Below are 27,308 nucleotides of genomic sequence, written 5' to 3' on the forward strand. Positions count from 1 at the left end.
TCAATATAAAACAGCCCAGTGTCCAATAGTCTTCATTTTAACAAGGTTTGAAATCATCTTCTCTTGAGACAGAAGTAGCTGTAAATGTAAGAAAAGACACTGAAGGCATGGTTGGACATCCAGATATTGGACACTTCATTGAGAGAACAAGTTTTAGCACAGTGCCATCCTGTGGACACCTTTCCAAGGAAGCAAAAGAGGAGATTTCTTTTCTTTTTGAATTTTTAGTTACTGCAAAACTACAATTCTCTGACTAAAAATGGCAGACAGTGTAATGAGAACATAAACTGATTATAGACAAAAGTAAGAGTATGCAACATATATAGCATTTTTAAAAACGATGGAAGCTTGTTTCAAGAACCATTATTTTAACCAAAGAGGGTGAGAAATTAAAGGTATTGAACTGCATATTATTTTTGGAGAACACTGCGAGACAAAACATACAAACAACCACCTTTTAAAACCTGTTTAAAGATCATTTCAGGTGTAAAGGGCGATTTCTCTTTTGTTTTTTAATGCAAAAGAAGTAGGTTTACATCAACCCTTTGACTGAAGATATAGATTGAAGTCATGATGTTGGAATAATGCACATACAAAAGGTAGTTATAACAACCTGAGAAGTAATGTGAGGGCATCAGTATTAGAGCAGCTATCAGTTTAGTTTGCTTCCACTATCAAACAGTTAAAAGTCACAAGGGTGGATCAGAATTAAGGTTTATTGACACTTCACCAAATTCTCAGATTACATCACAATATTATGTATAGAACAGTACAGTATAGCATATATTTAGGTATCTTACATTGAAAACTTTACAGTCATCATTTTGTCATATATATATATTTATATATATATTTATATATTCCCCAGCTTGAGGAAAGAAAGTAGACATCCATAGTTGCAGGGGGAAAAGGAATGCTTTTCAAAAATACTTAAATGCACTGTAAATAATTACATACATCCTTCTTTTAAAAAAAATAATAATGGAACAAACTACTGAGGATCCAGGATGCAGAGATTCTAGTCTTTCTGTAGATGCAATGTTTGGTTTTATGTCGATCCTGTGCCTATTTGTGGTAAAACTCTCCTATAGAGTGTGTCAAAACACTGATGGGGAAATCAGACCTTTAGCAGCAGGTCTGTACACTGGATGGTGTTAATACATGTGATGTGCAAAACAGTTGGAACAAAAAGAGAAAAATCACAATGTCACATTATGGGGCCGAAAACTGGATTAGTGGAGAGTGTTTTGAGTCAGCTATAGTAATGCCGAAAGAGAATGACTCCATGTAAAGTCCTTCAGAGTAAGGCTTAGTGGGCCAACACACAGGGGAATGCAACAACATTACAGAAGAGCAAGTCTTTTAAATGTAAACCTGAAAAAAAGACTACACACACAAACTCCAGTAAATCTTTGATAATGTCGAGCGATGCAGGGCGTTCCCTGCAGCTGAATCTCTATCACTGGCCCACTACCCGATAACAAAGACATGAGAGAGAACATTAAAGTGGCTTTCTTTGGGCTGGGCACTGATACGCAAGGCTTCAGATGTTTCAGTATGTTTTGATTAGATCAACAAAGAGCGACACTGATAGTGTCATTTTCTGACAGGCACAGGCGGCCAAAAGAGATTTCACAAGGGTAAATATGGAGTTCACCAAATTCATAAATATCTTTTTCTTTTAGCATGTAGTTATACATTTTTCAATTATTAAAAATAAACAAACAGAAAAACTAACTGAAAAATTCCAGGTACAGGTTTTGCAATATTGTCAATAAATTAATTGTTTACAGTTTCTTTTCTAGTGATTTCAGTTTGAGATGAGAGTTGGGATTGATAAATGACTATAGTCAGCAGAGAGTGCTGGTCACAGTGCTGTTCATCCCAGAGGGAGAGAAAAGAGGAAGGACGGGATGAAGTCTTCTCTACAAGCTGAGCCGCAGTAGAAAAGCTGAACACTTTCATGAGTCCTGAAGGGAGACAAAAGCTACAGTCTGAATCTTCTTCATCCTCATATCTGAGCTTCTTTGTGTTCTGTTTCAGTCAAATTCAGAGGGACAGTCTCTCCAGTGTCCACTTGTGATCAGCACATAAACGTCTGCTGTCATCTCACTGGATGCAGCCACTCTAAGACGCCTGAATCAGGACGTGAGATCCCTCTGGAGCAGCGATTTGGAAGACCGAGCCGATTCGCAGGAAGAAGCGCCTGAGGATGGCTCGCAGCTCTGGGATCAGGTCAAACTGCATCATTTCACACAGGTGCGGGTAGTAGCAGGATGCATGGGGCTTAAACTGAAACAGAAGAAGAAGGAAAGTTCAATTAGCTCTTTGATCAAACAAACTCTAGCAAAACATGTAGTTTTTTGGACTATGAGGACAAGACATCATGCCAGCAGGCCCACTTTACCATACTGCTCTATTTTCTGTTGGTGTCGTGGTTTGTGTGGAAGCAGTGTTTTCTTCTAAAGTGAGCTGCTGGGTGCCTACATTTCCTACTGCTTCAGGCTCCCTGTTGAGTTGTTTTCTTACCAAAAAACTGTTACAGTTTTGGAAAGATAGTCTGAGTCATGAGCTGACATGAATCATCAGTGAGTCACGCATTCACAGAGAGAAAGGATGATTCATCAGTGACAGCTTAACGAAATGTTTAAAATCACACAAATTTAAAATAAGTTTTTAAAAAGATGGTATCAAAGAGGGTGACATACCTCAGTTCATAGACTTAACCTCTCTTACATTTCTAATCCTATCAAAGATCAAATCAGTTTGACAGTTGGGATTTAGAAGACCACTCGGTTCTCAAAATCTATTTTCATATGTAAGTTCAACAATACATGGCAAAGCAAATTACTCTTCTTTTACCTAACCATATACAACGTCTCGTTAAAAAAAACAGGTGTCATAGGCAGACCTAAGAGTAAAAGTCAGTCACTAATAAAAAATCCCTAAAAAAAAAATTGCGCTGGGAACTTCTTCCTACCTACTGGGTCCAACCATGTGAGCCTTGTCCAGTGAAGGCTTTAATAATAATAATAATAATAATAATAATAATAATAATAATAATAATAATAATGATAAAATATTTTTGCCCTTTATTCACTACTGTTGGGTAAAAATCCAAACGTGTGCCTGTTGGAAAAAAAAAAAAAAAGGGATGGGAGCACGGAAACATGCCTGCCCCGGATGATGTCAATGAGCAGCACAAAGCTAACCAAGGACCCATGCAACTCAAACAGCGGCAACACATTAAAAATCACACAACCACAACTGGGTGGGTGAAAATCACCCAACATTAGTGTGCTGGGTTAAAGCTCCAGTCAGGAACTTTCTGTGTATGTTAATTTTGCTTCTCCTTCTTTGGACAAAGTGTTACCTCCTGCCTTGAAAACGTGTTTTTATGACAAAAAAATCTCATTCTGCTCAATTTTAACTGTTGAATGTACCACTCACAGTGACTTTTTGCTGTGGACCTTTATTTCAGAGTGTTTTTAATGTCTTGACACCTACCCTCTTGCAGTGGATTAAGACACTAAAAATTACAATGTAGAAGTTGTCAGTCTTGCTTCTGCTGATTGTGCTGGCTCCTATAGGTGTTGTATCTATTTCATAACAAGATAAAATCTCTTCACAGGAGCTTTGATGTTACTGATGTAACTGGAAGTTCACAGCAAGTGAGTGTGTATGAGTGTGTGTGTATTCTCCTGCCTTGTCGTCGGGCAGCCTTAGTGTCCTGGTGAGCAGCAGCATCAGCAGGCTGTTCCAAGCCTCTCTGTGGCTCTCTGAGGTCAGACTGATGAAATAGGCCAAAGCTTCACTGCACACCCTGAAAGAGACAACCACACACAGGTTTAGGAAATTCATGGTAAACACCACAATGTGTGCAACACACAGAACAGAAATGATTAGTTCCCATCAAAGCCGCCATTATTATAAATATCAATTCTGAGAAGCTAACATTGATGTAAATCATGAGTCAACTATGACAATGTATTCTTAAAAATACACACAGTGCAATCTTCATAAATACGTAATGAGGTATGAGCATGTGACAAAACAGCTCAGTCAAAACAGAACAAACGGTCAAAGAGACACAGCTGGTGCTCCGTTATCTAAGGTTTAACATTTAGCCAGTCATTAGTCAGTGTTAGAGGTAGAGAAATGAGCAAGTGTAATAACACAAGAGTCAACTAAGGTTTACGTAAAACACATTTCTGTTGTTGTTTTCTTTAACAACTCATTTTGGTATTAGATAAGCTTTTATTAAACTGCAGTGCAACTGAGAAAAAAATTGCAGTCTAGCTTCTCCGGAGTCTTTCTTCAATAACATTAATTAACTATGACTAGTTAAAGCTGAATAAAGTAAGCTATTAGTTTACATTGTACAAAAAAAGAGAGAGAAGAGCAATAAATTGTATTTGCAAGAATAATACATCTATTATGGATGCCACTTAATTTGTGAAAGCTCAAAAAATAGAGCAAGGGCCACCAAAAATAATAAAAAAAAGTCACTGGAAAAAATTGTTGGTACATACTGTCCTCTGTGTGACATTTGCTTTCTTCAGTTTTCATTTTCAAAGAAAAAACAACTAAGATATAAGTTTATATGAGCTGATATCCTTTGTTTCTCTGCGCCCCTGAGCTCCATTTTTGTCAACAACTCTCAGGTTCTGCACACAGTGATCAAACTGGAAATACTCCCTGTGTGCATCAAACCTGTGGCTGGTAATAGCCCACAGTTATTGGAGTCTGTTTAAAGAGCCAGCCTGATGGGATCAATGAAACCTGGCTGTCTCAAGCTGTTCCAAAGACTTGATGATTATGATGCGTTGTACTCACAGCAGCAGGCGTGTCTGGATGTCAGGCCACGAGTCCTGCAGCTGAGGGTCAGAGTACATCCTGAACAGGATCCTCAGGCTGCAGGCCAAACTGCTGGTCTCCTGCTTCAGTAAGTTTGGTTTTGATTTCCCTTTAAACCCTGGAAGCAAAAAGAGACAAAATCTTCTTCAATAACTTTATAAAACTTTTGTCACAGTATAGCCAAGTTCTTAGCAGAATAGTAAGATCTGATACTTTTTTCTAATCTTATCAAGCAAAAGAAAATCTCATAACCTCATATAAAACATCCGCCAAAAAATATATTTACTGTACTCTATTTACCTGCCCTCCAGAGTGCTGTCCTCTGTTCATTGTTGGAGTTGAAATCCTTGGCAAAGGTGTGCGACTCCAGCAGACAGTCCAGCAGCTTGAAGAGGTGCTCTGATGTCATGTGTTTGTACATTCCCTGATCTGCAGCAGTATCACCTCCATCAGTCTCTGATTCCTCAAGAGCATCTCTCTGAAAGGAGGGCAGATTTGACAAAATTGAAGACAAATATCTGGTCATTTCGAATCACACAGGGATGTTATTCTTGGTTTTCTGAAGAGGCCTGATCTGATAAATGATTAAAATCTGATGAGAAAGTGAAGTCAGTATATCAAATTTCAAGCACATGACTCGGGTCTTACAGTCTGATTCTTGCAGCCCTTTTACTCTTTAAATAACAATATGATTAATATTTGGTCCACGGAGTCTCTGTTGTGACCAACCTGTGCAGCAGCCATGTTCTCAGCATCCTCTTTCTTGCTGGTTGCTGGGTAGAAGACAATATTATCTATGGTCTGGATGAGTTCAAGCTGTACCACACATTTAATCAGCAGGCCTGCAAACAGCTTCTGGTCTGTCACTCCTGAAGAATAGAGAGAAAGATCAGAGAAGAGGAGTCATTGCCAATGAAGGGTGGAGCTGTCATCAAAAATGGGTAAAACGAGGCATCTGATTTATGTGACACAAAGCAACAAATGTGTGTTGCAGCATATTTCCATTGTGGACACAGCTCGGAGGAGAAAGTTATTGTGTGAGAGAAAAAACTACATGAAGCATGCAGTAAAGTTGTTGAGTGTGGATGTGAAACTGGAAGATATAGGAGTAAGACCTTTTTTACGAGCATGGTGGGAGTACTTCCAACAATACAAACGACAAAGGGAACTCACTGGTACTGGACTTTCCCTTCCATGTGTCATCACTGGAAATCTGGCTGTGTCCTCTCTCTGACAGAGCTCTGTCATAGCTGCTCTGAGACTGACTGTCAAAATCAGCGTCCTGGAGACACACAGACACAAACAAAGTTTAGTTTTACATTTCTGATATGGTGAAAAACTCAATATAAAGACTTCCCATCTTTTCACTGGCAAAGAGGAGCTCATCATGTTTGTGAAAAAGTGTGAAATGTCTTCTGCGCCGTTGTTAAATTACATACAGTAAATATTATTAAGTCAATGAGTGCACTTATTTTTCTTACATAATGCTTGCCATCTGCTGTTTCCTCCTCTTGTCCAGCTGGTCGCCAAGTCAACAAACTGGAGATAAAACAATGAGAATGGTAGATTAAATCAGGTGTTGTAAGGTCCATTGAGTTCATTCCTCTTTATCTGATAAGTTCTCATTCACTCCCTGCTAAGAAAGCTTCGTTTATCTTTAAAGGTAGGGTCTGCAGGATTTTCCTTAAAAAGTAGAATGTCAGCTTTTGTCTCCTACAGGCTTCTATACATGTGTGTCAATGTCTCTGTCAGCCTCAAACCCTCTCCTCTGCCTGTATGTTGATGTTTTGGTTGTTTGTTGTTGACATTTCTAGGCAGAGAGTAGACTTGGCTACCTCAGCCAATCACAGCATGCAAGTGAGTTTGTGTAGATAATAGCACGTGGAATAAGCTATCCTGAGTGGAGTAGACGTAGCACTGCGCAAGAAAAAGACAACCAAAGTGAAATGAAACGCCAAACAGTTAGAACTTTGTTCTAAATGAGGGTAAAGCTTGGCTCAACTTTCACTCGCTGCACTTGGAGAGCAGCATGGGTCGAAGAGCGAGTTGGCTTTCTGCTGAGCAGGTATGTGTCAAATACTGGTGATTAGCTTGTGCTAGCATGTCAAGTCAGGTGCACAGCTTTAGAGTCTCTCCCACGGAGAAATGAAGCTGCTAGACCAGCGAGTGTGTTCACTTAGTCGCGGTCAGAGGCTGTGGGTGTGCGCCAAGACGGAGCAGCCCAGTTTAAATGTTATGTTTACTAACAAGTAATGAAAATTTCTGCAGACCCTACCTTTAAAAGTGAAGTACAAGAGTTTGACCTGATTGTATGTTAACAAAGGGCTGTGTACACAACAACGGTTTCAGGGTAAAACGGATGAAAAAGTATTGTTGCGTTTCGGCCAAGAGTTAACATGGAAAAAGCATTTTAGCTGACCTAAAACGCAAACTTTCAAAAAACGGCCTCCAGAGTGGAATTTCTCTGAAACGCTGTCACCACCGTTGCCATGTAAATGCAGGGCATAAAACAGGACAACAGTACCGTTGTCACTATCATCGTTGAAGTGTTTTCGGATGAAACGTTGTCGTGTTAGGGTTTGGGGTTTGGGTTGATGGGGCCTAAATGACATTCTCTTGTTCATGGACCAGTGGTTCAGGACTTACGCATGAGGGCTTGTGTTCTGGAAGATCTCCAGCATACATGAAGAGGTGATTTTCCAGACCTCAGGGCTGAACTTCTCACCGTTCAGAATCACCAGATTCTCCAGACAGTTTGTTCCCGACCGAGCCAGCTGCTCATTATCTGTAGAAGAAAGAAAACAGGAACACTTTGTTTGATGTTATGCTTGATATTTTCCACTGCTCAGTTACTCCAAAAGTGACACAATAAAGCCTTTTTTGGCTTTGAGAGGGGGGAATGGTAGCCCTTTAAAGGGATGTCGTCTTCATCAAAGATTTCTGACATATTTAAGGCATTCTCATAGATAACTGGCAACACCATAAAGGTCCAGCTGTAGAAAAAGGCTTTCAGATACCTCATGCATTTGTGTAACATTGCAACAAGAATCCTTCTAAAATCTTAGGGTGAAGTGAATTCTTTGAGTACAGTCACAACCAAAATACCAAATAATTCTTTAAAAAAGCAGCCATCAAGGTCAAAACTGGATGTTTCACCAAGATAATGCCCCCTGCCACACCACAGCCAGGAGAACTTGGCTGCACTAGTAGGTCCTAAAGTGGCCAGTTTATTTCCCTGACATGAGTCCCATTATAAATCCATTCTTATTCATCTGTGTCTATATAATAAAACCACACCTTTTGAAACACAAAGATTTTCCCGAAAATATTTCATAATATGAGAGATTGTGTTAAATTTTAAGGGTGCCTGAAAATGTTCTCCACCTCTATAGTTGTGTTTAGCTTTGGCATAATTTTGCAGCTGTGTGTTATTGTCATGACCAGTAACAAGAGCCTCCTATCCTATAATTTTCATTTTTTAGCTCTGGGAATTGTTGAGGATTGTGTGTGTTTTGTGTTACCTTTCCACATTGCACTAAATTTGTACACCTACCTTGCCTGACACACCACTGCAGCTGTGTGAAAATGTCAGCCAGCAGGATTTCACTGAGGGGCTCATAAAACTGAGTGAACACGTCACAGATGGCATACAGTGCGTGGTTACATGTCGTCGTCATCCACTCTGTTTTCTGGATTTAAAGAAGAAAAAAAAACAGCAGATTTAAAGTGTGCTGATATATTTTTTCATAAAATGACAGTTTGACAAGATGTATCTCAAATTATTCAACAGCTTTCCCAAAAATAAAACAACCAACGAACTTAATGTTTGTCTAGCAGTGACCTCTGACCTCTGTCTGCTGCTCAGGGAGCTTCATGTTGTCAAAGATCCTGAAGACGATTCTGAAGAGGTCATGCCACCAGTGTTTCTCAAATGTGTGACCGTAACTCTTCATGATCTCAAACATGACGGTAAGACCTCTGTCAGGGAAAAGAGAGGTGTTTTAGCATCAGTTTTATAGTTTCACAGCTCAGAGAGAAGGACAAATGAGAAAGACAAGACTATAAAATTTCCCACTGAAGTGTTTTCTACCTGGTCCGAACATCCAGCTTGCAACGGTTGATGATACAGGAGAGCTCAAACAAAATGGGAAACCAACCACGAACCCACACACGATCACCGGGGGCAACATTCATGTCATCACTGGTGTATTCCCTCAGGGTCTGCACAGTGACACAGCAACACATGCATTAGTAATAGTACATACTAAAAAAAAAAGTATTGATTTTGCTTTTGAAGGATCTACAAGGTGCAATGAGCAAATAAATCATCTCATCTTGAGTTGTTCCAACCTGTGGCCTCTCTGAGACGTATTTAGCACAGTGTCGGATGAGCCTGATTGCCTCCATGCTCGTGTCAGGGAAAGCTGCGTTGCAAACAAACTCTGAGAGGCACTTCACTGCATCCTGGAAAGAATCAATAGCTGCTGCAAAATGCTGCTGGAAGGTGTTTACTGTAGGAAGATTTATGAGGAGAAGGAAAATAAACATAAGGAACTGGAAATGGAATAGGTGCTGATTTGATTTATTACTCAGAAGATATGCCTAGGATTGGTCTCACTGTCAACTGTAGCTTTATCTGTTTCTTTTATTATTACAAGAAGCAGTTTTTCAGCACAGAGGACTGAGCTGCAGTCAGACTCACAGACAATGTGTCCAGTAGTCTGGAAGGCAAGCTCCACTATGGTTTCATCGTGATCCGAGGCCGCCTGGTGAAACACTGAGAAAATGTTCTTCCAACCAGAACGGATGTTGGCCGCCTGCGAGTTTACCATCTGAGCAACACACCTGATCACCATGTCTCTGATGGTTGGGGACCTGAAGGGGGGGATGGGTGTTAAGACAGTGTAATGCTGTGTTATTACAATGCAGAGTGATTACAGGATTATACACCCACCCCAACGTGCATAGCATAAAATATTTGACTGGAAAAAAAAACATTATATCATTATTTTGATTCTCAGTTATCCTTAATCTTATTTCTCCTGTTTGTTACCATTAACGACAAACTTGTTATACTACTAACCTGTTTTTCTTCATGATGTGCTCAAAGGGCCTGAGGAAGTCTTTCTGGAAGCGGAAGTTAGCCAGCTCTCCTTTCTCCAAAAATTTCATTGAGAGCTGCCTCAGTGAATCCACAGCAAATATGGCTACATCTTCATTGGGATTACAGCCCACCTAGAAAGGAGACAAAAGTCACAAGTTTAGCTCCATTTCTGGTGAGTATCTTTGTGGCTCTAAAGGAAAAACTGTCCTCTCTGCTGTCAAATATTAGTATTTAATACAAGCTCTTCTTTACAGACCTTGTTGAAATGATCTCCTATGACCTGCCAAATTCGAGACCACTGCAGCCTGATACGGTTCATGTTGTAGTAAGAGATCTCCACGATCTTCTGCAAGCTAAACATCCTCGGCTGGTGTGCTGACGCCAGCTCATCCATGGACACCGCACAGAGCCATCGCACAAAGTCAACTGGAAACAATTCAACAGCAACATCACAATTAAAAAAATCAACTCACTTTTTTACATGCAAAGAGAGAGGAACTGTACACAGGTCTGACAAATGAAGCACTCACCGATTGCATTTCCATCTAGCCTAGTTGAACCAGTGAAGATCCTGCAAATATCAAAAGTTAAGTTTTTAAATTCATAGGAGGAATGTACCAATTTTTATTTATCTTGTTATTTTTTTGCTTAGTGTGGTACTTCTGTAAGTGCTTTGTCTTACCTGTCCACAGCTACCACCACACTCTGAGAGCTGGTCTCTCCTACAGACTCCTGGATGTGAGCCATCTGCCTCTTGTCCTGACTTCCAACCAGGTTACCTGAAACATCAAACACTATAAACACAAGCTGCTGCCAGAGACGCCTCTAACCATATTGGTGCCCTGGGTGGAATAAGGCTGTGGCGCCTCCAACAAACAGATTTTCATGTTACACGTAGGTGTTGTTTATACCCCACATGATGCAAAACTTCATTAAATCATGTGATGACTACAGTTGGATTAAAAAATAGATGTATTCATGTAACCATTAGTCTGTTGTTATTCTAAATGGGTTTTCCTATAGACACACACATTTTTTAGACTCAGCACCTGCAGTATGGTGACTGCACTGTTTATCTCTTGTCCTCTGCTGCTCTCCTTCTGTCACACTCTCCATTTTTGCTGTTATCTCCCTCTCCGTCTTGATTGTATTCAGTGTGATCACACAGCATTGGTGTGCTAAATGAACAGCAATACCTTGATTGTGATCATGAAAACTTACTTTAATTTTTAAATTAACATTTTCTTTGAGGGTGCAACAAACCTCAAACTTCTTGAGCTTCATTTTGTTTTCAACAATCAAGAGAGACTTAGTTTTGTGTTTTCAGTTCAGGACCTGAACACTCAGACATCTCTCCTTTTTTCTCCTGATCTAACTAAGCCACAGTGTGTGTTTTAACATGGCTTTCAGGGCTTCAGTCAAAGGTAACTGCCTACCTCCCCCACACCTTGAGACACACTGTTCGATATTAAGCATCTTGAAGTAAGCACTGGCTTATGCTGCACACACATAATATTCTAGTTGTAATTCTAAGTGGCATCTTCCAAACTTAGTAAACTTAAACCAGGTGGTTACAGATATAAAGGCTATAACTGAAAACACTAGGTCTGCAGCGTGTCTTACTCAGGCCCAGCGGCATGAACTCTTCTGTGCTGGAGGGTAAGCCCTTGATGCCAGTGTCTCTCTCCCGGACTACTCCTGAGATGTAGCGCGTCTTCACCCCTGTGCCGATCAGCTGAGCGAGCTCCAACTGACTGATGCACCTCAAGATCTACAACAGGATTATACACATGAAAAAAAGCTGTTAGGAACTGTTGATGTGAAAAGATATGCTACACAGTTATGATGGTGGAGTACTAAAGCTGTCACTTTAGTTTGAATATGAGGTGAAAAGTTTAAGTTCCAACTCTAATAACCTGCTCGAGACACCAGCTGCAGTCTCTGGAGATAAATCCGACAATTTCAACGTAGTCTGCCTTGTTATCCAACAGATGGCGCTCTAAGAATTCACTACCATGTTGATGCATGCCCTGCTGACCTATCACTAAACAAAGGTAGACGAGTGAACACGAGGGAGAAAAGGCAGCTGCTGCCCTAGGTGCCATGAAGAGCCTGTTTTGGACTTGTATCAATCTGATAACTGGAGCTGCAAGCCTACATGTAGGAGACTCCTGTCTGCAGAGAGCAACCTGTGCTTTGGTGGAGAGACATAGGTTGCAACAGGTACCAGCAACTCTCAAAGCTGGCCCGTAAATACCTGTGTGTGCCAGAAACGTCTATGCGCCCTGAACGCATCCTCTTGTCAGCAGGTATTATTGTAAACAAAAGAAAGAGCCACTCTTGATCCCAATTAGGTTGATCGACTTGTGTTTCTGGCAATAATAATAATCTCAGAAATTGAGATGGCTGTTCAGCTCGACTATCAGTTTTAACTTGTTACGTTTTCATTTTAGAGCAGTCGGAGCTCCCTTCATTAGACGGGTGAAGTTAATCAAGAAACAAAAACAACCAGGTTGTGCTGTGTGGTGTTCAAGGGGAGCGGGCAGATTTTTAAAGGGGGGGGGGGAAGAGTTCGAATTTATTCAAATGAATTACGGCTTATTCCAAATTTGTCCGAAATCTATTTTTTGAAAAAGTGACAGCCCTATGGAGTACAGTCACGTTTGGTCTGATTCAAAACTGACAGCTGTTTCAAATCTAATTAAATATCATGAGATATTCAAGTCTTCTTTACCCAATCACACTAAATGTTCTTTGAAAAAAAGTAACCTAACTCTAAATGACGGAATCTTTGGTTTTTCTGTGTTTTCTTCACATATCCTTGAAAGCATTTATCATAATATAAATATAACATTGACTCTGCAACTGTTTTGCTATGTTGTATTAGGAGTGAACCTTTCAGTTTGAAGTCCTTCAAGTAATCAGGTGCTTGAAAATATGTTAGTGAATTCAATAACACGTTGTCTCTGTGCTACTTGCGTTCATAAAGCCTTTCAGTAAGCACTCACTTCATGCCAGGAGTTTCCAAGATAGTTCCCATCAGTGTGAGCTACAGTGATCAGGGTCTTGATGGTGTCGATGTTCTTCTGCTTCATCTCTGTGATGCTGGAACTGGCTGTCAGCAGAGTGAATCTGGCCAAGGCTTGGACGTACGCATCTCGTTCCAACTGAAGACAGACAGAAATGACATAGTTTCGACATGGTTATGGTTGAATTCAGTCCTCAAAGGGGTAGATAATGGAGAAAAAACATTATTGATTTAATTTATAATAGCACAGTAGATAAGACGGACAGGACTAAACTGTTTCTGGTTGATTAAAATCAGAAACATTAGGCTCAAGTTTTGTGTATAAGATCAACAGACCTGCATGCTGAAGATGCAGGCAATCCTGATGGCACACCGAATGCCTTCCAGACAAAGAGAGGCCACCTCTGGGTCATCACAGTCCTGCAGTCCCACACTGAATGCTGCCAACAGTGGTGTCCACGCCAGCTACGACAGAAAGTTTGAGTTTTTTGTACCAGAAGTTGTTTGCAAAAAATGAGAAAAAGGGCACAATCCAATATTTAAGACTGCGCTGAAAGTAATACCTTGAACATGGGCCTGACGTGCTCAAGGTGAGTTGCACTAAAGAAGGGAGCCTGTGCGTGGCTGACAGCCTCCATTAAAGCTTTAGCAGTCTTTGCCATCTGCTCCATCTCCATGTTGTAGAGCAGACGACGCTGCTTCTCACTGGCTACATCTGCAGAGAGAAAAATAAACGTTAGTCATGTTTTGTTTGTCTGATTTAGTGAGCAGTGAACAGTGTCAGTGAGATGCTGAGCCTGGAAAACACCAAATGACACATAACTCGTCTACCAGCCAATGTGCAATGTGATTTTCACAAAGAAAACTGTTTGATTTGAATGAGTAACAATGACAGAATGATAGAGGAGATTACTCACTCTGCTTTGTGGACTTTGGGGTGATTGAGAACTCTTTGCTCTCCTTCATGGCGATCTTCTTTCCTGCGATCTCATCGTATATGGAGGACAGATACTCCTCAGGCAGGTCCTTGCTGTCGTTGATGCCACGATTCATCTTGATGTACTGCTCCTTTGTCATCTTGTTCTTTACCTATGGACATAAAGTTTACGTGGATAGTTTGAGTGATTAATTCAGAGGCAGGAAGTGATCTGCATATTTTTAAGATAATCAAAGATTATTAAGATAAGTGAAGCCGAGTTTGTCCAAGAATGCCAAAAAGAAGATCTTCCCAGGTTACAAAACCTCTGCTGGGGCTTTTGTATAATTTTGAGACCAAAGACGCCTCTGAAGGAGGACTTACATGTGAAAAAAGGTAACATTAAATGGGTTAAATGTCAGGATGAATAAAGCTCTCTCTGTCTAACTTTGACTTGGAATAGGGGATTTTACATTTACCCTTTACATTAACACTTGCAACGTGTAGTGACTTTTTTTGAACAATGTACTGAGTCTTATTAATACTGTAATATGTGTGGAATTCAGTGTTAACAGCATGTAGTAACCTTTTTAGAACAGAATGCCATGCTATATTTGCATTTTGTATGCTGAAGTGTCAGGTACCACCTTATATGCAATTTTTGTGCTATTTCAAATTATTTGAGAAAAATTGGCCAAAGCACTTACCCATAGGTCATTTTCTGGTCTTTTTTATTGTCAAAATAAGCAAAAAAAAAAAAAGTCCAGGCAGACACTGTGAGGCTATGGTGTTAAACAGTTCAATAGCCACAAAACTGAATTATCCTCCTATTCCTAATGCATTTAAGACACTTCTTTAAAACACTGTAAACCAACATATCCTCCTTCACTGAAACACTGGATCAATGACCCGTTTCACTGCTTGAATATCTAGAGGTCTTCCAAGGTCAAAACAGCAACACTTGTATTATACCCATTTTATTCTTGGCTCATTTTCATCTCAGAAAAAAAGGTTCTTTGTTTGAGAAGTGCTTGACCCTTGAAGACTTCTCTTCTTTCTCGCACACGATGGAAAAAGATGAAGTTATGACACATTTCCTCACTCTGTGTCTAAAGTGGTGTGGAGGTCTTAAAATTCATCAGCCAGAACACATTTCAGGCAAAACACTTTGCTGTGAACTTAAAACAAAACCAATTATGTCCCTGTGCAAACAACCAACATGTCTCACCTGAGGACTGTGCAGGTCAGTGGTGAGCATGATGATGGAGTACGCCAGTACGTAGGCAGTGTCTGCACTAGCAAACAGAGTCTGTCTGCAGGAGGACACAGAACAGAGCAATTAATTTGAAACCAGCCTTGGTTTAGCATTTAGTTATTTTTTAATTCAATGTAAAATACTGGTTAAAAATTCTTAGACTTCACTCTTTTGAAAACTTATCAGAGTGGCACCTTACCCCTGGTTGCACTCAAGGTATCGAGCAGCAAATTTCTCCATCAGCCTGTCAATCTTCTGCGCCTCACCAGGAAGTCTGAAACCTTCCAGGAAAGCTCTGAGTGCTGAGACAAAGTCCCGCCCACAGAAGTCCAACTGGTCCACGTAGCAATACATCACTTCTTTGTTGAACTTGATGTTCTCTCCCAGGTACTCTCCCACCTGGGTCTGTGGGTGCAGAGGTACACAGGCACGGTGGTTACTAATGTGAATGAACTCTTTGTTTGCCTGAGAGCACTGTGTTGTATAAGTGATCTCCCTCACCGTGTCCAGTCTGTCCTCTTGGTGGAGGAACTGGGAGATTTCCTCAGCCGATGTACCCAGCATGCCCTGGTCCTGCAGGTACTGGATGCCTCGCTTTGGCTTCTTGTTGAAGCTGGGGAGAGATCAGAGGAAAAATCATCACCTCCAGACTCTTTTAATAACTAATTCATGTCATTGTAAGAAAAGAATCACTCACAGTTCAATTCCGTGCTCGATGATGTCCTTCTGCTGTTTGATAACCTCGTACTGCTCCGGATGGTCGGCCTGGGATGCTTGGACGCTGGAGGAGACGGTGGAGTCTAGTGAGCTGATGCTGTCTCGGCGTCCTGTCGGCTCAGGGAGCTTCAGCTCTCCTGCTTCACTGTCAGATGGATGCTCCTGGCCTACAGAGCATTGAACACACATTAATAACACATTCATAACCATGCCCCCTGTGTTTATATTTTACTCTTGACACTTACCCAGGTTAGCCTGAAGATTTGGATTAACATACATGTCTTTGCTCCACTCCACCATACATTTCAGGATGGACACCAGACACTCCAAACCTTTTTTACGAAGGCTCAGCTCCTGTTGGACAAAATTTCATTTACTAATGAGACACAGGTACTCCTAGTTCTGAGGAGAAACACTGCAAAAAGAGTTTCATGATAGTGTCAAAAATATACAACAATGATGAGTTATTGTCTTAATCTGACCAGAATAATAAAACCTATTGAATCCAAAGTTATGATCGTTTGGTGTTGAGCTATAAATCTTTTAGTTCAAGCCCTCTGAGTCCTGAAGAGTACACTTACCTGCAGGGGAGTCATCCCGAGCTCCTGCCCACTTCTGCCCTGAGCGATCTTCGACAGGTCACTGACAAGACGCTCAAAGATGTTGGCAGCATTCAAGTCGCAGTCGTAGTTCACATAGATGTCCACCACACACTGGGCATCTGGTGAGGTGAATCACAAAGTATGTGAATATTTCTTTATTAATATTATAAGTTCATTCATTTGGGTCAGAATTAATTTAATATACTGAATTGCTTTACAGCACTTGGGTCACCAGGACAAAGACCTTTGTGCTGTATATCGTGCTGTCACTTTCGCTCAAAGGTTTCCTGATAAAACATGGCAGAATGATCCACAAGCCAAGTGAATCAGTCTCAACCTGAGTTTCTAAAGGCTTCTGAAATATTCTGCAGTATCTAGTAGTGGTCACCTTTGCTGCCAACTCCTTTCACAGCTTCCTGCAGTCAGCAAAAATGGTTACTGTGCTTCTCTTGGTGTACACACAATTGAATTATTTTGGATCAGAAAAAGAAATGGCTGCAGCTAGAGAACAGACAAAAGAAAAGTAATTTAAAGTAACAATAAAAGAGGGAGTTTGGTACGAATCAGTCATACGCCTTAGGACGTGATGCAGTGCACTTGTTCCCAAAGTGATGGTAGTGGAACACAGGTTGGGAAATGCTTTACAATTTTATGTTACATTCATAGTAGTAAAGATACACACAAAATTAAGGGATACATTTTATAGCAAACCATGCAAACAGAATATTATGATCTCTATTTTTTGCTGCCACATGGCTTCTGAGATATAGATCAGAGGTAAGTACATTTCTTTTTTTTTGTCTGTACTTGTCTGTTTTTGGATTGACATATCAGAGCATTCCTATGACTGGAGGTCTGTGGTCTCCAGCCCTGCTATTTTGGGGGTTGGTGGCAGAAAAATTTGGGGAACCCGTTGTGTTCTAAAGGTTTGTGCCTCTTGAGAATAAGTTGTGGAGTTATGTATCTAAAAAAACCACACAATTTTTCTGACTTGAAACACTTTCCTCGTCTTTTGAAAAGCCAGAAGTCTAAGTGTAATGGCTTCTGACTGAAGACCTGAGTGTATATTTAGAAAACAAAGAAAACAAAATCTTAAACAGTGTAAAAACACAGTGAATGTGTTGACTACAGTGGAGGAGGTTAATCTCATATTGTATCAGTCCCAAATAAGATGTTCAGTTGTTAGACCAAATAAAAAGATATATAACCACAGGCAAAATCAGTCTCAACATCTTCCTCATGATGTCTACAATAATACATCTCGACTGACTGAACTGTGATAACTTTGAACATCTTCTTATTTCATTTAATGTGCAATTTCAGAGCTCACACAGTAGAGAGGAATTCTCTGACAAGGAAATGGCCAAATCATTGCAAGGTATTTAGATTTAAAAAAGGAGAGGAGATGAGTGGCAACAGTGGTTTAAGGCAAATAATCTAAACATTGAAAAGAGATGTGAAGACATTGTTTGGTTTTTGCTTTTGTCATACAAACCTGCACAGATGCGCGTTAGTGTCTGAATCACCATCCATTTGTGCTCAAAGGAACTTGTTGATGTCTCCAGGATGGTGAGAAAAATCTCCCTGAAAAACACCTGAAGCAGTGGAGGGGTGGTAAAACATCAAAGGTGCGCTTATATTTTCCTCTCCAAGCCAACTCTGTAACACTGTGTCATACCTCTATCTGCATCTTCAGGTGGACCTTGAAGTGGGAGAGCAGGGTGAGGAAAATGGCCAGTGAAAGCTCAAAGACCTCAGGCACAGAGGAGACACCGTTTTTGGACAGCGCCACGCACAGATACTGTTTGATGGCGTTGACAAACATCTCATGAGTGCGAAACACCGGCCCTGCGCCTTGAAGCACGGAAAGCAACAGCTGCAGGGAGACTATTTTGGACCGCAATTCATGGGACCTGCAGAGAAGAGGAATCGTATCAAAACACTGTGTTTTAATATTAAAGAGCAGCAGACACAAGACTTAACACTGTAAAAAACATGCAACAGTGAACATTGAAATAAAGTTGTCTTAATATGCCATCAATAAGTTGTGTTCCAGTTTAGTCTCAGATATTTGTTGGTATGACAGTTTTTGAGGCAGTTTTAAATGAAGGCTGGAAAGTCTTCATTGTAAGGCTTAAGGCTCAGTTTACTGCCGCTTGTTCACTCTGACTGCTTCATGGTCTTGTGTTACAGTAACAAGAGATGGCAGAGAGACACTGACATGGAAAAGGCTGAAAGACCTGCTAAGGCTGAAATAAAGCACTGTGCAGGACTGAAGGTACTTATAATGGGGCAAGATGGAAACAGGTATTTTATAAGGAAAGATTTTGGAGCACTGGTAGAAAGAATTTCAAGATGTCAAGATGTTCAGAGAGTTTCTAAAGAAAAATCTGCCATGATTTGCAATGAAAATCTCTGACTGGGAAAAGTACAGGCTATTAAGAAGTGCTAATGCTATTTTTTTAACAGTTAGAGATTAGGATTATAAAAAGCTCACTTTGGGTCTGGAGGTCCATCAGCCAGTGGCTTCATGGAGAGTTTGCAGAGAGAGCGGAAAACCAGAAAAGCATCTTTCTGCAGGATGTGAGAGAAGCGGGCAGCATTGTAGGATCCCTGTAGAGCCTCAGCGTCCTGAGTCAAATCAAAAACAGAAAAAATCAACATTGTATTCAACATAAGAACAAATCAGCTCCTTTTTTCCTGTGCTGCTGCATTGGGCTCTTTATGAAGTGATGTTTGTGTTGGACAGTTGATGTGGTGTGAGGCCCTGAGTTTGCTTCAGTGGTGCTTTTTTTGCTTCATGTTCAAGAAGAAAGGTATTTGCTTCCCAAAGTGTGCCATAGCAGTATGCTATTCCCTGACAGTAAAAAGACTTTCAAAGTAACTTTTGATCATCACTCCTCACCAGCATATCTGTGGAGGACACAGAAGAGCGGTCCTCAATGATGCCGTTCATCTGCTGCCCCTCTGCTCTGGCTTTGGGAGTAGGCACCTCTGTCTGCTCAGGAGCAGGATGAGCTGGGTTCTGACCTGCAAGAGAAGAGGTTAGAGTAGATATCAACAGGTGAGGGCCATAAAAGAAAAACTGAGTCATGATTTAGTGACACATTTAAAGAATGAAGACATGAAAGGACTAACAACAAACTCAGGTATGTTCCTACCTGCTCCAACATTTATCTGCCCTGACTCTCTCTCCTCTCCCTCAGTCACTGTTGATTGTGTTTGATTATGACTGCTCTCTGTTTTGTCCTCTTCCTTTTCTCCCTGTGCATCTTCAGAGAGTGCTTCTGCTGGTTCATCTTCAAACACTGAATCTGCTGCAGATAACAAAAAGAGGGAAAATTGAAGAAGCAATCATATGGAGTCTGAAAACCACAGTTACACATTCAGACTTGAAGACATAAGGAAAAAATGGTTTTAAAAACTTTAACTTGAAAACCACAGATTGACACATACCACTTGACGGTGTGATCTGATCTGTTTCTCCATTCACCGGAGCGTTGCCAACCTTCTCTCCTCCATTGACAGATGGTGTGTCCGGTGCTTGTTCCAGATGCAGGTCAGGGACAGGCGGTGGGGGTGTGGAGCTAGTGTTGTTGGTATTAGTGAGGTCTGGAGAACTTGCTGCTGGAGAAGGGGAGTTCTGGAGCTCTGGAGTCGGTGTGCGTTCAGACCGTGGGGAGCCAGATCTCCTACTTCCTGGAACTGGGGACGGGTTTTGCTGCGGCAGACGAAGACGATCCTTCTCCTGCTCCTGAGCCTCCAGAGCCTGTAGACAAAGAAAAGACACAAGGAGTTTGTTCAAGGTCATTTAACTGAGATGTTGATTAAAATAGTAATATTGATAACTTAGATTACTGAAAGATTTGAATCTGCTCAATAACACAATGTTCAAGTGAACTCACAGCCTGGTTTTCCATGCGTGTGAAGATAACATTAAGCATCTGTGTGAGCGTGGCCTTGGCTGTGGTCTGGTTGATGAGGTTGCGACTGGCCAGGTAGATGTTGTAGCATGTCCTGACAGTGAGGAGCACAGTGCCTTCATGGATCTCTATGTGCGGGGAGGTCACTGCTGTCAGCAGGGCCTGAACACAGAGAGAAGGAAGTCAAGACTTACCAGACAAGATGCTGAATTGAAAGGATGCTGCTTCTGCTGAATCATCACTCAACTTCCTCCGTGTGTGGCACAATAAAGTCTGCTGTTTGGTGCAGAATTCAACTGCATATTTTTTCATTTTGATGTTACCACCAACAGACTGCACAAACGTCCAGGTCTGCTTCAGTGGTGCTAACAGATGTTGTTAATCCGTCCAATAAATCTAAGGTCAACAGTGATAAAGCCGTGTGTGCCTTCTGACAGGAAGGACTTTGTCTTCTTGAATCAACCAGGATGTGTATTTCATTCACTGAGAAGCAGCTTCGGCAGCCAGCAGTCATAAATTATACTGGCTGAACAAACATGACAGGTTAACGGGTAACAAAAAGTAACTTGAAACATGCAGTGATGCGATAAATGCCTGGATAATATGGTTGAGTGGGCAACAACTGAGTGAAGTTTAATGGAAAATAACCTGCATTTCCAAAAGTATATTTTCATAAAAAAAATGTGACCCTTTGCTAAAAGTGACTATATTCTGAAACCATTTTCAACACAAATTAAAACAAGGTAATCTGTCAGTGCACCTCCTCTGCTCTCTAGATTTAACAATTTAACAAAGTGCGACACTTCCACTATGTTGGTAAAATGTTTTTTTTCCCCATTTTAAGACACTCCTGGAGCAAGAAATTGACAGTCCAGAAAGTTTCAACGTAGTCACAGCTGGTTGGATTTTGGACCTTAGGAAAAACAAATGTTAAACAATGTAAAACATTGTGTTTTCCTTATTCCTAGCCTATTTTTACTGTAGTAACTGAAGTGTGAATCTGACAGACAGCTTCAATGAGCCTCACATAAACAACAACACTGACAGCTGGATGATCTGACAGTTGCCAGATGAGGGGTGCAGCCTGTACCTTGATGATCTGTAGCTGCACTCCCTCGTCAGTCTGTGGGCCCTGGAAGCAGTTGCAGATGGTTTCCACCAGCCGGTCGATCAGCCTCTTACCCGGCGTTCGGCTATCCGGGGCATTGCCTGTGATGTGACCGTAAGCGATCAGCTTCTACAAGGGGGAAAAGAAAACAGTGGCAGTGGACAAGTTGTTAAAGTTAATTTCAACATTATTGGAATTGTGTGAGTGTGTTTTGGGGAATTTAAATACCTAATGCAATTTATTTTTATTATTTTTTGAATTCAGAAATAGCTTGAGGAGTCCTCAAACAGTGATAACAAAAGTGATGATACTGACTTAGTAGCGCCCCAACCGTCCCAACTAATGACTTCATGATACGAGCAATCTCTCAGATATTTTTTTGTCTTTGAGAGCTAAAACCTGGGTGACAAGCCAGCTTCAGATACTCAGATACCACCACAGTGCACACCGCAAACCCAGTGTCCAGAGTCTCACTTCTTTACTTTAAGTGGTTAGGTCACAGTGGAAGCATCAGTGTTGTGATTGTAGATATTCTGTGAGACTTTCAGACTTTATTTAAAAGAAACACCCAGAAAAATCTCCAACTGGGCACTTTCTAACAAACAAATTTTAGAGACATCCTGAAAAGGAGGTTGAAACTGACCTTACTGGAAAGGTTTTTATCAAAAACATCTGCAGATGAAAACGGGGGAAGTGTGGCGAAAAGGGCAAAAATCAGCGAATAAGATTCAGCTATTCAGTTCAGCCTTACTCCTCCACCTCTACCAGCATCTCTAAGTCGTCTGATTTCCAAGGTAAATGCTGTACATTGTATTTCATAAAACCAGTTTATTGCAGTACATTCTATGGTGTTGTTTTGAAATACAATATTCCTCATTTTTAAGCATACATTTCTTTTTTAAATACATAAAATTTGAGGTGTTTTCTGGGGGTTCTGAAACAGATTAATGGCATTACAATTCAATCAATGGGTGAAATTGACTTGACATGAGTAATTTGAGATACAAGCACCGTCAAAGAACGAATTTGACTCATGAGTCAAGATACCACTATTAGTATAAGAAAAGAAAAACTTGAGCCTAAACTAACTATAATGTTGCTCATTAGAATCCTTGGAGGCTCACTGTCAGTGTCCAGGTAGAAATAGCAAGGTTTTAAACTGAGAAACAACAGAAAAGTATTAATATTACTAAAGTGTAATTGTATCTGTGTAAAAAAATTCAACTTGTTTAATGAGTAAACATTAAAGTGATACTCCAGGATGGAACAAGCTGGGTCCTATCACAAGGTTTAGGGCAGAAATTACCCCTACAGCAGTGTTTTTGTGCAGCAGAAGCCCACAGCGTTCGCACCAAACACCCCCTCCCTGCTCGTCAGCCGGTTTCCTCTGCACTCAGATGGGGCCATTTTTTACTTGACCAAAAACACAAATAAACGGACTCCCACTGAAAAAAATCTGACATTGGTCTGCATTCACGCTTTATTCAGAGAATTTTCAGCGCGTTACTTTCACACAAAAACATTGCTAAATAAGGCTCATCGTGTCGTAAAACGGCGCTACCTCCGCTGCAGAGCCACAGCTGGCTACGAGACGCCGCTTAGTGTATCAGTCTGCTTGCACGGCGTGCCAGATATAAACAAACACAGGTAGTCTTCCAGGACGAAGAGACACGATGAGAACTAGAGCCTTATTTAGCGGTGTTTTTGTGTGAAAGTAATGCGCTGAAAATTATCTAAATAAAGCGTGAAAGCAGATCAATATCAGATTTTTTCGGAGGGAGTCCGTTTATTTGTGTTTTGGTCAAGTAAAAAATGGCCCCATCTGAGTGCAGAGGAAACCGGCAGACGAGCAGGGAGGGGATGTTTGGTGCGAGCGCCCTGGGCTTCTGCTGCACAAAAACACTGCTGTAGGGGCAATTTCTGCCCTAAACCTTGTGATAGGACCCAACTTGTTCCATCCCGAGTATCACTTTAAGGATTAAAAAAATGCACAAATGAGAGGAGTAAACTCGTGCTATTAGGGGAGCAATATTAAACATGATAACAAACAGGCAAATGAGGAACAAATCAGAGGCTGTGGTTTCATGATTTCAATCCTCCTAGGCACAGTTTTTACTGACTGCTCAACATGGGTTGTTACACACTTGCTCGTGAAAATGAAGCCAATATGCAAAGATACTCAGAGATTACTACAAATGAAGTAGTGTAAGTACACAAGGGAGTGAAATGTAGATGTTCTGATTGTATCTTGGACGTGTGAAACAGGTGTAGCAACATTTTACCTCCCAACCACAAACAGGTAGAAAATACAACCAAATAAGTATCTGAAAGATGGGGGTATTCTCAGTGTGTTTGTGTGTGTGACCATGAATATTAACCTGCAGACAGTCCAAAGATGTGCTCACTATCCGAGGGGATTTCGACTGACAGGCCAACTCGAAAGGCAGCACATATTTGTCAGCCTCGATGTAGTTGACTCTGGGCGCAACCACTGTGCCATCCCTGCAGTGAAGTGAGGAGGAGAGCAAACAGCTGTGTGAGCTGGAAAAGACTGCAGCAGCTTGATATAAACACTGTTCATAAAAACAAACACTCAAATTGCCACAAAAGCTCAACAGTTACTCAAGTTAATGATGTGACTTCATAGCATTTAGGGTACATTTTCATAAAGAGTGTTTGTTTCATACATAGCATTTAACCGTATTGTTGAGGTAACAGCTTGCCTGAAGCAGCAGAAATGTAACCTGAAGGCTGCTTGAAGTGCAGCTGATTTACTCCAAAGTAGCAGCAATAAGAGCAGCAGATCACTTCAGTCACAAATCACAGTGAGCAGCTTCACCTCAACTTACTGCCTCAAATCACAAAGATGGGAAAAGAGACTGACTCAACTTCTGAGCTTTTATTCACGTATACAGACAGAAGAATGGTACTTACTTTTGTTTTTCAAGCTCTGCCTTGATCTCATCTGTGGAAGGAGACACAGTTTAAATGTTATCAAAGTCTGAACTTTTACCCTTTCAGGCCACTGCACAGTGACTTTTTTGACAGCAGGGTTACATGACAAACCACACATCAGCTTTAGGAGACATCAGCTGTTAACTTATGCTAGAACTGGTAGAAAAGGAGCATAACCCTGCTTACAGAGCAGGGTGAAATCTGAGATTTAAACTTTCTTTTATCCATAATCACCTGAGCATCAATGAACCACAACAATCTCAAGGCTTAATCCTCCCATAACTTTCCCTATCATTCTTACTTGATTCATTTTTCTTTTACTTTACACAAAACCGATCTGCCAAGTGTTACATATCTGACTATACACTGACTAACGGTTTGCACTCACAGACGTGACCAACCAAATCATTTACATTCACATGTACCGTGGAAGCCAGTATGACTGAAGCCAACCACTCACAAACCCAATGTAGAACAGGACGTCACAGAGGAAATCAGCTTGTGCAATATTCACCAGAGATGTCACAATCTCAGTGATGATGGTAATGGTGATGATGATGATGATGATGTGTCATATCATGTTTGAAAAACGTCAGTTTACATTATTTCTGTGAAGGGTAAACAGTGGTGTCTCACTTAAAAACAGCTATTGACAACATTCCACTGCATGCCTGATTAATCACGGAGGCAACAGATGACAGGGTCTACAATCTGCATCATAACAACTCAGATATTTAAAAGAGAGAAGGAGGTTTGGAAGACATAATAAAAGCTCATATATTATAGTACAGATTAGAGCTGTGAGGAGTGAAAAAGGAGTCCTGTCTTCTATCAGTATCATGAATAATGAGCGAGTGTTACTGAGAGTGGAGACATTGCTGCTCTCACACCAACTTGTTTGGCCACTTCTCAGTGACATTTATTCCTCTGCAATTAATCCTGCAGTCCAACAGGCGAGCTCTACCTGTCTGCCAATCTCTGAAGCACCTGTAACAGAGCTACAAGAGATAAGGTATCAAAAAAATCCTTCACTTATAATTCAAATATACGATGATCCGCTGTTTGAGAATCACATGCCCAATGTAAACACGAGCATGAACGACAGTTGTTAAAAAAACACATGACAAGCAGGTGGATGCGTCCGATGGGCATGGCGAGTTCAGCAAATATAAACAGCAGCACAATGAAGCGATCAGCCTTGTGAGTGTGAGTTTGTGTAACACTACCCGTGCTTGTGTTGAATGGAAAAGCACGGACGTCAGAGTATCCTGGAGTTAGGTAGCTTGTGTGTCTGGGTGCAGAGCAGGACTGGGCTGTCTGGCTGGGTGACAGTGCTACGTACAACACAGGGATTGGTCTGTTTAACTAGCCAACCTAGCCCTCACTTGCTAAACGCAGCAACCTGTAAGCCCGCTTACCTGTACTGAATACAATGTAAAGGAATCAATGTTTGTGTCACAGAGATAATAGAAGCAAACGTAGAGCCCACATACATTTAGCCGACGCTACCTGTGTCGTGCTACACAGACGATAACGGCCATTCAAATGCTAATGCTAACGCTAGCTAGCAGACTGAGTACAGTCCCTTTAAAAGGCCAGACACGACACCATTGTTTGGTTCAACACTGTGAAAAACCCACTCATTCAGCACACCACAGTATCAAACAACAACACCTACCGAGAGCCACCTGGCAGGCTTTGCGCAGCTGGTTGTGCTGGCTCCTCTTCACCTCCTTATCCGACAGGATTTTCTCCAGCGCCCTAGACAGAAACATGCTCTTGGTTTTGCTGTTTTCCGCCTTCGAGTGCGAGTTCGGCTGTTGTTGAGGTGGCCGTTGTTGTCTCTGCTGCATCTCCGGGTCTTTTTACCGCTCCTCTCTCAGGCCGTCATCTTCGGCCCGGCCCTGCAAAACTGGCAGGTGACGAAGAAAGCTAACGAAAGCCAGGCTATCGGTGACAGTCCAGCAGAGTCCCTACCTCAATTCAGCGCCGCCATGCTGGTTACACGTCACGTCACGTGACTCTCAGCTGTCTGGGTGTTGACCGTCAACGTTGCAGCTCAGTTAATTTTTAAAATATATATATATGATCTTATTGAAATACACATACATTAAAATAGGAAAATATAAGATTATAAAGAAAAAGAAAGCTGTTTCAGGAAGCAACTAAGCTTATATAAGTATCTTCAAAACGTAGAAGAGCAATCATTGTTTTTTATTGTTATTGGTATTATTATGATTAGTGTACGTCTTTTCCCCTTCCTATACAACATATTAAACACCATGATATCATGTCTGTTATAATATGTTTAAAATAAACTAAAACAGATTTGCAATCAATAATGAGATTAAGTTTGGTTTTGCAAAACAAATATTCTGTTACTTGAGACTAGAAAGTAGAAGTATGAGTACAATCTTTTATTCTTAAAGTCATAAAACTGTTACACATTAAACATTATGCTACTTCTAAGTTCAGTCAGCAACAAAAAAGCTACAAGCCTAGTATGTAGAAAACTAAGCTTGGTAAGTTTTAATGAAAACATCTTTAAATGTAATTATTTGCATTAAGTCACAATTTCTGCTGCCATCTGTTGGTCAGTTGACTCTATCTATCTTTGAAGTCTGAATTAGATAGAATTTATCCAATATCATTAGAGTATAGCAGATCATGAGAGCTTGGATTAAAGTTTCTGGATAATTGGATAAACCATTTTGAACAACTGGACCCCAATGTTTACCAGAACCATTTGCAGTAGCAGGGCAGGTCTTCAATCTGCTTTAAAAAAGAAGCATCACATGAGCGATTTATAGTCAACTTTATGATGTGCAGTGTCCCTTATTGCT

General features: G+C 40.9%; 1 protein-coding gene across 2 annotated transcripts; it reads right to left on the minus strand.

Annotated features, from left to right (window-relative positions):
* Positions 1-762: 762 nt before the first annotated feature.
* Positions 763-26,511, minus strand: arfgef2 (ADP-ribosylation factor guanine nucleotide-exchange factor 2 (brefeldin A-inhibited)). Of its 2 annotated transcripts, XM_074682245.1 has the most exons (40): positions 26,443-26,511; positions 26,144-26,369; positions 24,445-24,475; positions 23,889-24,012; positions 21,493-21,639; positions 20,385-20,564; positions 19,936-20,248; positions 19,641-19,796; positions 19,385-19,509; positions 18,977-19,110; positions 18,158-18,392; positions 17,975-18,074; positions 16,459-16,598; positions 16,123-16,231; positions 15,858-16,044; positions 15,662-15,773; positions 15,360-15,565; positions 15,134-15,218; positions 13,907-14,078; positions 13,553-13,704; positions 13,326-13,454; positions 12,970-13,128; positions 11,585-11,732; positions 10,644-10,740; positions 10,492-10,532; positions 10,218-10,387; positions 9,941-10,092; positions 9,560-9,732; positions 9,208-9,368; positions 8,948-9,078; positions 8,706-8,835; positions 8,411-8,546; positions 7,504-7,642; positions 6,339-6,396; positions 6,031-6,139; positions 5,587-5,726; positions 5,158-5,335; positions 4,837-4,975; positions 3,706-3,823; positions 763-2,292 (listed from the first exon to the last, which is right to left on the minus strand). In XM_074682245.1, exons 2-40 carry the CDS (start codon positions 26,316-26,318, stop codon positions 2,128-2,130), a joined length of 5,556 nt encoding a protein of 1,851 aa, XP_074538346.1. In that variant the 5' UTR covers positions 26,319-26,369; positions 26,443-26,511; the 3' UTR covers positions 763-2,127. The 2 variants fall into 2 exon arrangements, with proteins under 2 accessions (XP_074538346.1, XP_074538348.1); XM_074682247.1 differs by having other exon boundaries at positions 19,641-19,793; positions 26,144-26,505.
* Positions 26,512-27,308: the final 797 nt, after the last annotated feature.

The sequence above is a fragment of the Halichoeres trimaculatus genome, unplaced genomic scaffold (assembly GCF_033239565.1).
Source record: "Halichoeres trimaculatus isolate MK-OKI-2021-1 unplaced genomic scaffold, fHalTri1.1 fHalTri1_scaffold_11, whole genome shotgun sequence".
Classification (NCBI taxonomy): Eukaryota; Metazoa; Chordata; class Actinopteri; order Labriformes; family Labridae; genus Halichoeres; species Halichoeres trimaculatus.

Excerpts from the sequence above, each read along its gene's own strand:
- arfgef2 (XM_074682245.1), bottom strand. The coding sequence starts at position 26,318 with ATGCAGCAGAGACAACAACGGCCACCTCAACAACAGCCGAACTCGCAC. Across the intron at positions 21,640-23,888 it reads CATCTTTGGACTGTCTGCAG|AAGCTGATCGCTTACGGTCA; the intron begins GTTAATATTCAT and ends TCCCCCTTGTAG. Across the intron at positions 8,836-8,947 it reads AAGCTGGATGTTCGGACCAG|AGGTCTTACCGTCATGTTTG; the intron begins GTAGAAAACACT and ends TTTCCCTGACAG.